Source organism: Thamnophis elegans, chromosome 5 (assembly GCF_009769535.1).
Source record: "Thamnophis elegans isolate rThaEle1 chromosome 5, rThaEle1.pri, whole genome shotgun sequence".
NCBI classification, from domain to species: Eukaryota; Metazoa; Chordata; class Lepidosauria; order Squamata; family Colubridae; genus Thamnophis; species Thamnophis elegans.
In genome coordinates, this window is record NC_045545.1 from 42,419,400 (window position 1) to 42,434,187 (window position 14,788).

At 44.2% G+C, this 14,788-nt stretch overlaps 1 protein-coding gene and 1 pseudogene across 1 annotated transcript in view; both read left to right on the forward strand.

Annotated features, from left to right (window-relative positions):
* The first annotated feature begins 1,542 nt into the window (after positions 1-1,542).
* Positions 1,543-2,741, forward strand: LOC116509004 (annotated as a pseudogene).
* Positions 2,742-2,844: 103 nt separating this feature from the next.
* The window catches only part of LOC116509005 (prelamin-A/C-like), a 56,420-nt gene continuing 44,476 nt past the window's right edge, over positions 2,845-14,788 (forward strand). Inside the window, 4 exon segments of the mRNA XM_032217879.1 lie at positions 2,845-3,133; positions 3,136-3,557; positions 4,140-4,309; positions 7,949-8,004. Coding sequence (XP_032073770.1) covers positions 2,845-3,133; positions 3,136-3,557; positions 4,140-4,309; positions 7,949-8,004 — 937 coding nt within the window.

Genomic DNA, 14,788 nt, shown 5'->3' on the forward strand with positions numbered 1-14,788 from the left:
AAGCCTGTAAGAACATTGTGCTGTGCTGGCTAAATAAGATTGTGCTTTCTATGTATGAGGAATAAAAGAGAAATTTATTCCTCTCTCCTTTTTCCTTTTCCTTAATGGGAATACTCATAATACTTTAGAATGAGCAAAGTTCAGAACACTATTTTTTACAATGTATTTAACTCTTCTAGCCAAACATCCTTCTATGTTCTACTCAGAGAAATTAAAATTAATTTCAAAATTAAAAAGTATTGTTTCATCTGTATTTTATGTAGCCTTAGCTTATTCAATGTTTTCAATTATTTTAAGAGCGGGGTAAGCTGAAAGGCTGTAAGGCTTTATAGACATTGATGCAACAAAGGAATAAACTCCAGGGAGTTATTGCTTAGGATCTGCAGGGCAGGAAAAGAGTCATCACAGGTGCTTAGAAATTGAATGGCTGAATCCAGTAGAAATTATTGTTTTTAAAGAGCATGTAGGCACGATAGATCAAATAAGTTTGGGCAGCAGAATCTCATTAAGTCTGAGATATGCTGATACTGATTTTCCCAGAATCATTTTCAATGTTCAGAAATATTATTATTCAACTTTAGTATCAGACAATGATTTATAGTACAGTATTGCTTCTTGCTAGCTATCTAGCAACTATTACGCAAAGCATGTAATTTCAGTGGTTCTTTATGTTCTACAATGTATAATTTGCTACAGAGGGGGTAGGATGGCATATAAGCAATTTTACCTTGCAGGTTTGCATTTCATGTGAACCCAGTCATTGGGGCTTGTAAATAAGTGTATGTTTTTACATGTTGTGAGAATTTAGACAATCATAGCTTATTCACCCAACCAGGATTAAAATATTTAAAAAAAACCTTAAGTCCAGCACTAACAACAAAAAAGAAAAAATTGGTGTACAAAAAAGAGAAAAAAGTGATCAAAATATGTCACAATGATTCTTTCTCCTTTCTTTCTTTTCTTCCACATTTCAAGAGAAATGCAGAAAAAATACAGGATTCCTTCAATAAAGCTATACACAAAGTACCCATAACCATGTAGTTTTTAAAAGATGCCATGTGTCTACTACCCTTAAAATCAACATACATTTGATATGTAAGACATGTATATGTTATTCCCTAAACACATTTCTTAATTTCTGAAAATGCAGGAATTGCTAATGTATGAAAAGAGTTAAACATACTTTGTATATTTAGAATAGATCCATATGTTTTTGAAGCCCTAATTTTGCTGTGTAACACAGAACTGGGAGACTTTGGTTCCAGAATTCCTTGTCAGGTTTCGAATACATTCCTCTATGTCCCTCTTCATGTGGGGCCACCAGAACTGGCGATTTACTACATACAGAGTCTTGACGAACCCAAAATGTCCAGCTGAGTGAACGTCATGGCAGCGCCACAGCACGGCCACCCATACCACACGGTACATATAACTTTGACCCCTTCCAGGCAAAGCCCTCTCGCTGTGGTAATAAAGTTTACAGACCAAACATGTCAAGACAAACCCTCAGCCGGAGAGCCTCATTCCCCCCCCCCCGCCGCCATGGACACGCCCGCCAGGCAGAGCCGCAGTGGCCACAACTCCATGCCGCTGTTGCCCACCCGCCTCACCCCCCTGCAGGAGAAGGAGGAGCTGCAGGACCTGAACAACCGGCTGGTCATCTATATTGAAAAGGTGCACTCGCTGGAGTCGGAGAACGTGCCGCTGTGACTGCGCATCACCGACTCGGAGAAGGTCAGCAGCCTGGCATTACAGAGGCGTATGAGACTGAGCTCCGCCATGTGCGCAAGATGGTGGAGTTAGTGGACAAGGACCGTGCCCAGCTCCAGCTGGAGCTCACCGAGGTCCACGAAGACTTCACGGACTTCAGGGTCAGGAACACCAAGAATGAAGGAGACCTGCTCACTGCCGAGGTCAGCCTGAAGGATATGGAGGCCATACTCAACACCAAAAAGGCTGCACTCAGCACCCCCTTGGGGGAGAAGCACAAACTGGAGACTGAAGACTGTGACCTCAGCAGCCAGCTGGCCAAGTTGGAGATGGTCTTGACCGACATCAAGAAGCAGTTTCAGGATGAAACGCTACAGCGGGTGGATGCGGAGACCAGCCTGCAGACCCTGAAGGAGGAGCTGGACTTCCAGCGAGGAGCACTGTGAGAGCAAACTGTGCTACGAGACGTGCCTGGTGGAGATTGACAACGGGCGCCAGTGGGAGTTCGAGAACAAGCTGGCCGATGCGCTGCAGAACCTCTGCGGCCAGCACAAGGCCCAGGTCAAGCTCTACAAGGAGGAGCTGGAGAAGACCTACGCAGCCAAGTGGACGTGGATGCTGGGGAAGATTCCATCCTGTGATTCCCGAGATCACCTAACCTTATTTCCACCCACTCCACACAAAGGGAAAGTTTGTCCAGAGTTGACTGAGTCTGGCATGTCAATTTAATTCATAAAATGAACAATAAATAAATATGTACTGGCATTAAAAAAAAACCAAAGGAAGAATACTTTGTATATTTAGAATAGATCCATATATTTTTTAAGCCCTAATTTTGCTGTATAACACAGAACAGGGAGACTTTGGTTCCAGAATTCCTTGTCAGGTTCCGAATATGTTCCTCTATGTCCCTCTTCACGTGGGGTCACCAGAACTGGCGATTTACTAAATGCAGAGTCTTGAGGACCCCAAAATGTCCAGCTGAGCAAACATTGGAGATGGCCTTGGCCGACATCAAGAAGCAGCTTTAGGACGAAATGCTGCAACGGTTGGATGCAGAGACCAATCTGCAGACCCTGAAGGAGGAGCTGGACTTCTAGCGAGAAGCTCTGTGAGAGCAAACTCTGTTATGAGATGTGCCTGGTGGAGATTGACAACGGGCAGCAGCAGGAGTTCGAGAGCAAGCTGACCGATTTGCTGCAGACGGAGAGCCTCACCCACCGTGCTGCCATTGCCATGGACACGCACGCCGGGCAGAACCACAGCAACCACAACTCAATGCCTTTGTCACCGGCCCGCCTCACCCCCCTGCAGGAGAAGGAGGAGCAGCAGGATCTGAATAACTGGCTGGTCGTCTACATTGACAAGGTGCACTCGCTGGAGTCAGAGAACGCACGGCTGCGCATCACCAACTCGGAGGAGGTCAGCAGTCCAGCATTACGGTGGCTAACGAGACTGAACTGTGCCATGTACGCAAGACGGTGGAGTTGGTGGGCAAGGAGCGTGCACGGCTCCAGCTGGAGCTCACCCAGGTCCACGAGGATTTCATGGACTTCAGGGTCAGGAATGCCAAGAAGGAAGGAGACCTGCTCACTGCCGAGATCAGCCTGAAGGATGTAGAGGCCCTATTCAACTCCAAAAAGGCTACACTCAGCAGCCTCTTGGGGGAGAAGTGCAAACTGGAGACTGAAGGCCGTGACCTCAGAGGCCAGCTGGCCAAGTTGGAGATGGCCTTGGCCAACATCAAGAAGCAGCTTCAGGACGAAACGCTGCAGCGGTTAGATGTGGAGACCATCCTGCAGACCCTGAAGGAGGAGCTGGACTTCCAAAAGTACATCTACAGCGAGGTGCTCCACGAGAGCAAACTCAGCCACGTAAACCCTTCCAAATCAGTGTGTGACCTCACAAATGTGCTTCTGGAAGAATGGTCAAAGATTCCCATTAACACACTCCTAAACCTTGTGGACAGCCTTCCCAGAAGAGTTGAAGCTGTTATAGCTGCAGAGGTTGGACCGATGTCATATTGAACCCTATGGATTAGGAATGGGATGTCACTTACAGTAAGTTTATATGCGAGTAAAGGCAGGTGAGCGAATACTTTTGGCAATATAGTGTACTTTTATATTTAGAATAGATCCATATGTTTTTGAACCCCTAATTTTGCTGTGTAACACAGAACAGGGAGACTTTGGTTCCAGAATTCCTTGTCATGTTCCAAATATGTTCCTCTATGTCCTTTTTCACGTGGGGTCACCAGAACTGGCGATTTACTAAATGCAGAGTCTTGAGGACCCCAAAATGTCCAGCTGAGCGAACATTGCAGATGGCCTTGGCCGACATCAAGAAGCAGCTTCAGGACGAAACGCTGCAGTGGTTGGATGCAGAGACCAGCCTGCAGACCCTGAAGAAGGAGCTGGACTTCCAGCGAGGAGCTCCGTGAGAGCAAACTCTGCTATGAGATGTGCCTGGTGGAGATCAACAATGGGAGCCAGTGGGAGTTCGAGAACAAGCTGGCCGATGCGCTACAGGACCTCTGCGGCCAGCACGAGGCCCAGGTCAAGCTCTACAAGAAGGAGCTGAAGAAGACCTACACGGCCAAGTGGCCGTGGATGCTGGGGAAGTTTCCATTCTGTGATTCCCGAGATCACCTAACCTCATTTCCACCCACTCCACAGAAAGGGAAAGTTTGTCCAGAGTTGACCGAGTCTGTGACATGGATGGCACGTCAATTTAATTCATAAAATGAACAATAAATAAATATGTACTGGCATTAAAAAAAAACAAAGGAAGAATAGATAAAAGGCATTGGCCAATTCTTGTGGTTTTTCAGAAAATTTAGTTGAACAAAGGTGAAAATTAAAATTTACTTCCGCTTGCCCTCACCAAAAATATGGGTCTTTTCCATTTATTCAATCACAGCTATTAAGTTGCCTTGCCTATAGCTACAATATTTTCATAAGAACAGGTTACTTTTTAAATGTTGGTCTTTTGAAATAATGCAAAATGTAGTTTTGTTATAATTTACAACCAGTTTTTTAATTTTATTTTTCTGCAATTTTTGTAATTCACATTGAACACCAGTAGTATTTGCAGTAGGGCTTCCATGCAAGATCACTATTGGAATCTGGTAGGGGAGAGAATGTGATAAACTATTGGTTTAATTGTGGATGTGTGTATTCATTTTGTCATGGGTGTTGACATTTTTGTATTGCTGGAACTGTTTTTTAGACTTTAAATTCAACATTAAATGTGTGTATTTTTAAGAAAACAAACCGAAGAAAAAAATAAACAAACCTAAGCAGAGCTGCTTCATTATATTTGAAGACAGTTCCAAGTCCTGGTTTCTCTAGAAGGACATACAATACAATACAATACAATACAATACAATACAATACAATACAATACAATACAATACAATACAATACAATACAATACAATACAATACAATACCAATACCAATACCAATACCAATACCAATACCAATACAATACAATAGCAGAGTTGGAAGGGACCTTGGAGGTCTTCTAGTCCAACCCCCTGTCTAGGCAGGAAACCCTATACCGTTTCAGACAAATGGCTATCCAACATCTTCTTAAATACTTCCAGTGTTGGGGCATTCACAACTTCTGGAGGCAAGTTGTTCCACTGATTAATTGTTCTAACTGTCAGGAAATTTCTCCTCAGTTCTAAGTTGCTTCTCTCCTTGATTAGTTTCCACCCATTGCTTCTTGTTCTACCTCTGGTGCCTTGGAGAATAGTTTAACTCCCTCTTCTTTGTGGCAACCCCTGAGATATTGGAACACTGCTATCATGTCTCCCCTAGTCCTTCTTTTCATTAAACTAGACATACCCAATTCCTGCAACCATTCTTCTGTTTTAGTCTCCAGTCCCCTAATCATCTTTGTTGCTCTTCTCTTTCTAGAGTCTCCACATCTTTTCTACATCGTGGCGACCAAAACAGAATGCAGTATTCCAAGTGTGGCCATTATAAAGTAGTATTAACACTTCACGTGATCTTGATTCTATCCCTCTGTTTATGCAGCCTAGAACTTTGCTGGCTTTTTTGGTAGCTGCTGCACACTGCTGGCTCATATTTAAATGGTTGTCCACTAGGATTCCAAGATCCCTCTCACTGTTACTACAGGAGCTACTGAAATGGGGAAAATTGTCTGTACAATATATCAGGAGGAATATTCAGAAGCATCCAATGAAATGGTTATATGTGATAAGTGTGCTCATCAACTGTGTCATACACCAAATATAAATAGCTCTGACAAACTGTCAGGTTCCGAAGGTTAATGAAACCAGCCAAACACAGAAACAGTTTGTAAATGCAATTTGTATTCTTCCTTCGGCATGAACTGACCAACAAAGCGCTAAGGCAATGAATAAATTGTCAGAGCTGCCATCCTGTGCTTCACACCACCTTTTATACCTATATTGGTAATTAAGATTAACCGCACCCCACGCGTGCGCACACCCATTACCTTGGGACCCAGAGCAAAAACCACCTGGCAATTAATCATGGATTTTTAGCAGGAGTTTCTTCAGGTTGTGGAGGTGGGACGGTGAGTCTTGGCAGCTGGCCCAGTCTTCTCCCCTGAATGGCAGCTCCAGGCCTCCGGGCTGGCCAAAGCTGACATTTAATAGTGCTGTAGCTGACAGTCAAATTCCAAACTTTCCTTCATGCAAATTCAGCCTAATTATTTGGGCTTAATCTTTCTTTCTTCCTTCCTCCCTCCCTCCCTACTTCCCTTCTTGTCTCCCTTTCTTTTTCTCTCTCCTTTCTTTTACCAACTCACACAAAGTCAGTCTCTCTTTTTATGTCAGATAAATGCATATATGTTTATTTGACATAACTACACTTTGCACACACAAGGCCCAGCTATGACTCACCTATTGTGGATTTAGTACTCAGCAAACCGCCAACATAAAATATTTTCAAGCCAAACCTAAGCATGTTTTGCTCAGCACAGGGGGATATTGATCCTGTTGAGGAATTCAATTCATAGAACAAACAAAACTATGCTAATCCTAGCCATAATGGTGTGGTCTCTGTGTTTCCACTTGGGAAAAAAATCAGGAAGCCAGCAATAAGCCATATCATGGTCTTAAAGCAAAGCCAGAGCTCACACTGGTAATCTGTGGTCTCAAATTCAGAAGAGCCTTGGCTCTAAAAGAGCTAAACCTAGATATACTATCAAAAAGGAGAGTGAAAACCAATCTAAATCAACCAAAATGCCACAAGAATGTGCAAGCATTTAGGTTCTGCAGAACATTTGATCATGAGTGGTACAAAAAGCAGGAGAGGAAGAATGCACAGGACTTGATATTTGTTTGATATATATGATTAGTGCCCATTGTTTTCATTGAGTTTAATAATATTTCATAGCTATTAAATCTAACTATCTGTTCTGTTCAGGAATCCAATTTTAAAACATACCAAACGTTTTCTAGGTCAAGTGATTCCCAGACGTTTTAACCACAATATGTTTCATATGAGAATTAATAATTAAGACATGATTCACAGAAATGAACCATCAAGCAGCAAATGAATAATAAAGGAAGAAGAAAACAAAAAGAAGGAACATTGAAGGAGGCCGATTGGCCTGTTAAGAAAAATATAGCTCCAAAAATGATCGTAGAAAGATCCTTTGATTAGAATTATTAAAATATCAGAAGCTAGTGAGGTAGCATTTGAATTAATAAGAACTCCTCTTCAGAGTAAATGCATGGCTGAAGGGCCAGCAGCTAGTATTGGCATGGTTGACTATCTGTCATGGTTCACAAACATTATAGAGGGCCCTCTGCCAAGATTCCTCCTATCCCATATCATATGCCACAGTTGGTTCACTCAGTCTCTTTGTCCCAGGATAGACAAAGTAGGATCACAAGAAAAAAGAGCTGCAGCAATAGCTACCTTCTCTCTTGTCAACCTTATCTTTGAGTAAGTAGCTAGAAAGAGATGCAGTGAGCAGTAACATCTAGTGAAATGGAAGCAAGTAGGCTCACAGTGAAGGAAAGATGACTCAGGGTGCCTTGCACAATGGGCGTTCAATACTTACAGGATAGAAAAAAGGTAGTTTCATGAGTGTTGTTTCAAAGTTTTTTCAGAGTAAAGCTTTCTCTACTGAGCACTCTCTTTTACTCTCCTGTACCTGCATACCTGACTATTGGCCCAGTGCCTAGGGTGGGGCTGCTTGTACGCCATATCATTGGAATGATTCATTCTTTTTAGGTCTAATGTAGCTGACAACTTCAGGGGGGAAAAAGATCTCGGCATAGAAGATGAGGGTAATTAAGAAATATTCCTTATAGATAGATTCTGTATACTAATTAGAAAACATTTGAACAGCAGGAAACCTTTTATATGATTTCCCCTTCAGTTCAGGTTTTGGAACACTTTCACTTCAAAATAATTCATGCTTGTCTCTGGGCACATGCTTTTGTAACAGCCTTATTCTTAAATTAAAGATACAACAAGCACAAGATCTTCATTTTGTCCTTAATTTTTTTTTAAAAAAAACAACTGTATCACTCACATACCCCCCCACACACACCATGGGGGTAAATTGATTACATTTAAAATAAGAGTTTACTTTCAAATAGGTATACAAAGAACTGCATAAGAAAGAAGTCCAATTGGTGCAAGGCAACATATCCTTAGGATTGCTTAAAGTTGTATATACAACATATGTCATTTTACAAAATCAAAGGCAACTTAGGAATACAAATGAGAGATACTTTTTCCTCCATTGTGAATTTTCCTTTTCCTTAACACCTCTCCCACCTATACACCAAGAAAACCTCCAGTTCCACTGCACAGTAAGAACAAAAGATTATTGGACTGACTAGATGAAAGAAGGTGACCCTACTTATTTCCTCTTAGTGACAACACCGTTCTTCTTATGGCCAGAAACCAGATAAACTACACCCATGAAGGAAGGTTAAGGTTAAATTTTACGTTCTTATTTCTATCTACTTATTTCTCTTTCTCTGTGCTTGAGTCTACATAACTTTTGACCATGTGATAAAGGCTGTCTTATCTAGATTTGCAATTAGCAATTGAAATGTCTGCTTACAAAATATGTTCAGGCTGACACACAAATCTTAAGAGGAGATGGAATCATAGTAACAGAAAGTTCTAGAGAAAGTGTTTTAACAAAAGTTTGACTGGCTATTAGGTCAAGGTGGATGAAGATTAGTAAAACTGTCCATTGCATCTCTTCAACCTACAGATGATTGAAGGGTTACTGACCTTCCTGCCTCTAAAATGAGCCTAAAATTGCAGTCCAAAGTGGTATCATTAAGTCAGGACTATCTTTGCTGCTCTTTGAGAGTGTTTGGTCAAAGAAAGAGAGATTAAGAGTTGGAAAATGCATTGGAGGACTATAGCAGATATTTCCTGCCAGCTGTAAGCATTTCTACACCATCCTTTAAAGATGCATCACCTTTGCCTGCCTATTTCAAGTAACTGTACTGATACTCCAATATCCCTATTTTCAGGGGCAGAAAATTGATAATGGTGGATAAAGTACTGGAGAATAAATAATTCCATTCTAAGAAATACTGGAATTCTCCAAGAACAGCTGATCTTGGTAAACAAGATACTCTGAGTCATAACAAGCAGGAATGTGGAAAATGTGGGGAGGCTAATATGCCACGTGAGGCCTAGACAGGACAATACATGCCATAAGAACTGGGGCTCTTAGTCCTCATGCAAACAAGCTTGCTTGGTAAGAACTAGGCCTTGAAAGAACAAAAGGAGATTGCAGGGTGATTAGGTGCCCAAGGGTGTTCATTAAGAGTGTGGGCGGGCATAGAGAACAAGTTCATGTCATTCAGTACCTCCTTATAACCTCTGGAATGTTTGTAAGAGTTATGGAATACATGGTGAGTATTAGTGTGAATTCTGGGAAGGTTGGCTTTGGGACTAGGGCATTTTGTTTTATTTCTTCTGTTTATTTATGTCCTATCCTCTACATGAAGCCGCTGGGTGAGATCATACCCCAGCACGGGATCAAATACCATCAGTACGCGGACAATACTCAATTGTATCTGTCCGCCCCGTGCCAACTCAGCGAAGTGGTGGAAGTGATGTGCCAGTGCCTGGAGGCTGTCAGGGTCTGGATGGGAACGAACAAGCTTGCACTCAATCCAGACAAGACCGAGTGGCTATTGATGTTACCTCCCAAGGACAGTCCAGATATTCCATCCCTTAGCCTGGCGGGTGAAATTCTACACCTCTCAGAGAGGGTCCACAACTTGGGTGTCCTCCTGGATTCGCAGCTGACATTAGAACATCCCTTGTCAGCTGTGACCAGGGGGGCCTTTGCCCAGGTTCGCCTGGTGCACCAGTTGCGGCCTTATCTGGACCGGGAGGCACTTCGAATGGTCACTCATGCCCTTGTTACCTTTAAGCTCGATTACTGTAATGCGCTTTACATGGGGCTGCCCTTGAAAAGTGTTCAGAGACTACAGTTAGTCCAGAACGCAGCCGCGCGAGCAATTATGGGTACACCCATATTACACCTATCCTCCACGAGCTGCACTGGCTTCCAATCAATCTCCGCACACACTTCAAGGTGCTGGTCATCACCTTTAAAGCCCTACATGGCCTAGGACCTGGATATCTGGGAGACTGCCTCCTGCCACATACCTCCCAGCGGCCGATAAGAACTCACAGACTGGGCCTTCTCTGGGTGCCGTCGACCGGACAATGCCGGCTGGCAGCTCCTCAGAGGAGGGCCTTCTCTGTAGCTGCTCCGATCCTGTGGAACAACCTACCCGTAGAGATCTGGACCCTCCCCACTCTCTCAGCCTTCCAAAAAGCCACTAAACCCTGGCTATTCCGGCAGGCCTGGGGCTGTTGACTTCGGAAATGAGGTCCAGCCCCACCCAGATTGAGTGTATGGTGCATTGTTTTTAAATTGTTTCTTTTTAAATTGTTCTTTATTTTAACTTCTTATATTAACTTTTTCTGTAAGCTGCCCGGAGTCCTACGGAATTGGGCGGCATATAAATCTATTAAAAGTTAAAGTTAAAGTTAAATCCTTTCTCTAAGTAAGAGTTCAAGGTGGCATACATGCAGGGGTGGGCTGCTATGGGTTTGCCTGAGTTTGGGAGAACCCATAGCTAACGTTATGGCCAGTTTGGAGAACCTCCAAATCACACACCTGGCTGGTCCCTCCCACCTCGTTCTGCCCCTCCCACCCCATCCTTCCCCTCTCAGGAGTCACCAGGCAGCCCATTTTGGATGCGAGGTAAGTGCAGGGCCAGCGGGGAGTCTTGAAGGGGGGGGGAAACAGGCCTCCAAGAAGTTCTAGAAGGGCCTCCAGAGCCCTGGGAGGCAGTTTTTGCTGTCCCAGAGACTTCAGGAAAGCCTCTGGAGCCTGGGGAAGGCAAGAATGACCCCCCCTCTCCAACCCCCCCCCCCGAAACTCTCTTATAAGGTAATTTGGGCTGAAATATAATGACTTGGCTCCAAATCACCCAGTGAGCTTTTATGGCTGAAGATGGATTTGAACCTGGGCATTTGCAGTCCATAAGCAGACTACTACTTCTACATCTAAATCAGTTACTGGACAGTTGACATAAGCTTTGATATTTTTCCTCCCAATATTGATCACCGGAGCCTCCCTTTCTTCCAGAGGAAAGGAAGAAAAACTTTAAATATATATATATTTTTTGGACCAAAAATGAAGCTTTAGGCACACTATACTTTCAATAGGATATGAAGAACGGTTGCTGGAACTGGATATGTCTAGTCAATTTTAGCAGTGATTATAATATAACAATTAAGAAATATAATAAGGTGTCTTGAAATGGATGGGGACTACACCTGATGATATTAAATATTGACAAGGACTTGCTGATGTAGAGCAATTATATGGAGAGAAGTTTGGCACTTAGTACTAGTTCACGGTAGCCAAAGAAGGTAAGGATGGGGAATGGAGTACAGGAATGCTTCAGAAGTTTGAAATTGTGAATTGAAACTTAAAAGGACTTGTATATCACACACACACATGCACACACACACAAACATACATGTATTACGTAATGTTTAGATTTTTTTTTTTAAGTTTATTTATAGGCCGCCCTTTTCCCTGAGGGGCCTCAGGGCGGCTTACAACTTATATAGGAAGGGGAAACATACAAAGACATATAGGACAATACATAATTAAAAGAGTAAAGCAACATTCATTCAACATTCGGGCGGGGATGGAATATAATCTTTAACCCCAGGCCTGACGGGATAGCCAGGTCTTGAGGGCTGTGCGGAAGGTCTGGAGGGTGGTGAGGGTACGAATCTCCATGGGGAGATCGTTCCAAAGGGTCGGAGCTGCAACTGAAAAGGCTCTCCTCCGCGTAGTTGCCAGTCGACACTGACTGGCAGATGGAACTCGGAGGAGGCCCAATCTATGCGATCTAATGGGTCGTGAGGAGGTAATTGGCAGGAGGCGGTCTCTCAAGTACCTAGATCCACTACCATGAAGGGCTTTATAGGTGGTAAGTAGCACCTTGAAGCGCACCCGGAGATCAACAGGTAGCCAGCGCAGCTCGCGGAGGATAGGTGTTATGTGGGCGAACTGAGGTGCACCCACAATCACTCGCGCGGCTGCATTCTGGACTAGCTGAAGTCGCCGGATGCTCTTCAAGGGCAGCCCCATGTAGAGCACATTGCAGTATTCCAGCCTAGAGGTCACAAGGGCCCGAGTGACTGTTGTGAGAGCCTCCCGGTTCAGGTAGGGTCGCAACTGGCGCACCAGGCGAACCTGGGCAAATGCCCCCCTCGTCACAGCTGACAGGTGGTAATCAAAAGTCAGCTGTGGATCCAGAAGGACTCCCAAGTTGCGAACCCTGTCTGAGGGGTGTAATATTTGACCCCCCAGCCTGAGTGATGGAACACTGGCCAAATTATTGGGAGGAAAACACAACAGCCACTCGGTTTTTTCCGGGTTGAGTAAAAGCTTGTTAGCCCTCATCCAGTCTCTAACGGCTTCCAGACCCCGGTTCATCACGTCTACCGCTTCATTGAGTTGGCATGGGGCGGACAGATACAACTGCGTATCATCCGCGTATTGGTGATATTTTATCCCATGCCTCCGAATGATCTCGCCCAGCGGTTTCATGTAGATGTTAAATAGTAGGGGGGACAGGACCGACCCCTGCGGCACCCCGTATGTTAGGGGCCTAGGTGTCAATCTCTGCCCCCCGACCAACACCGACTGCGACCTGTCCGAGAGGTAGGAGGAGAACCACTGCAAAACAGTGCCACCCACTCCCACTTCCCGCAGTCGTCGCAGAAGGATACCATGGTCGATGGTATCGAAAGCCGCCAAGAGGTCAAGGAGAACTAAGATGGAGGCGTGGCCTCCATCCCTGGCTCTCCAGAGATCATCGGTCAATGCGACCAAAGCGGTTTCTGTGCTGTAACCAGGTCTGAAGCCGGACTGGAATGGGTCTAGATAGCTGGTTTCCTCCAAGGACCGCTGAAGCTGGGAGGCCACCACCTTCTCAACAACCTTCCCAACAAAGGGAAGGTTGGAGACTGGACGGTAGTTGTTAAGAACGGCTGGATCCAGAGATGGTTTCTTCAGGAGGGGTCTCACCACCGCCGCTTTAAGTGCGGCGGGGAAGTGCCCCTCCTGAAGAGAGGCGGTAATAACCGCCTGGATCCAGCCCCGTGCCACCTCTCCGCTGTTGGCAACCAGCCAGGAGGGGCACGGGTCCAGTACACAAGTGGAGGCACTCACAGCTCTCATGGCCTTGTCCACGTCCCCTGGGGCAACATCCTGAAACTCAGCCCAGCGATGGTCTACCGAATTATCCACCTATCTGTTTTGTAAGATATGCAAGATACTTGGGTTGTCAATACCCACCTGCACCATTGTGGGCGAACTAGCTATAGCTTACTGAACCAACTTATAAAACTATCTTCTGGCTGTAGCTCCCAAGTTGACTTGCAAGACTCTAGTTATCCACTAAGATGTCAGCAAAAAGTTAATGCTTTCTGTTTCTCATTGCTACCTTTAGTGGTTGACTGGATTTTTGCAACTCAGATCACATAGCCCTTCTTCTGACAGTTAACCTGTATGGAAAGCTAATCAGACCAAGAAGTCCTGGGCATTTGCAGTCCATAAGCAGTGCAGTTGGGTGCTGTTTTTTTCTTCTTCTTTTCCTTCTACTTATTTTTGCTAATCACCTCACTCTATAAATATCAGGATCTGCCTCAGATCTCCAAAGAAATGTTGTGACCAAAATAGTGACATTGGTGGGTTAACCGTGTCTCCTGAAATAGTGTGCTCAAGAATGCCAGGGTGTGCCTGGGGCAGAAAAGGATACTGTGGCAGAGGTGGCCTGTTGTTGCATGGCATAGAGCAAATATGGCATTTATTTTAAGCACGCAACACACACAGTGCAGGCATATCATTATACTGATAAGTGTCTTGCAATTGGCTTTGATCCAGCTCAAAATGAAGAGCACCCAACCAACTTTTATGGTTTATATGAATTGGGTAGCAACTGAAACAGCAACATACTGGAAGGAACCTTGTTCAATAGTGGTGACTGTGAGAGGGATCTTGGAGTCCTAGTAGACATTCACTTAAATATGAGCCAGCAGTGTGCTGCAGCTGCCAAAAAAAGCCAACACAGTTCTAGACTGCTTAAACAGAGGGATAGAATCAAGATCACGTGAAGTGTTAATACCACTTTATAAGGCCTTGGTAACGCCACACTTGGAATACTGCATTCAGTTTTGGTCGCCACGATGTAGAAAAGATGTGGAGACTCTAGAACGAGTGTAGAGAAGAGCAACAAAGAGGATTAGGGGACTTGAGGACAAAACATATAAAGAACGGTTGCTGGAACTGGATATGTCTAGTCCAGTGATGGGCAACCTTTTTGGCGTGGTGTGTCAAAAATCGGCAAAAAATCGAGCATAACTCGCGTTGTGTGTCACTTCGACAAAAACATAATTTTGCGCAATTTATAGTTTACACTACAAAAATGTATAATTGCAATATATAATTGTATTTAATAAACCAAAAACAAATTATTTAACATACCTGCTTAG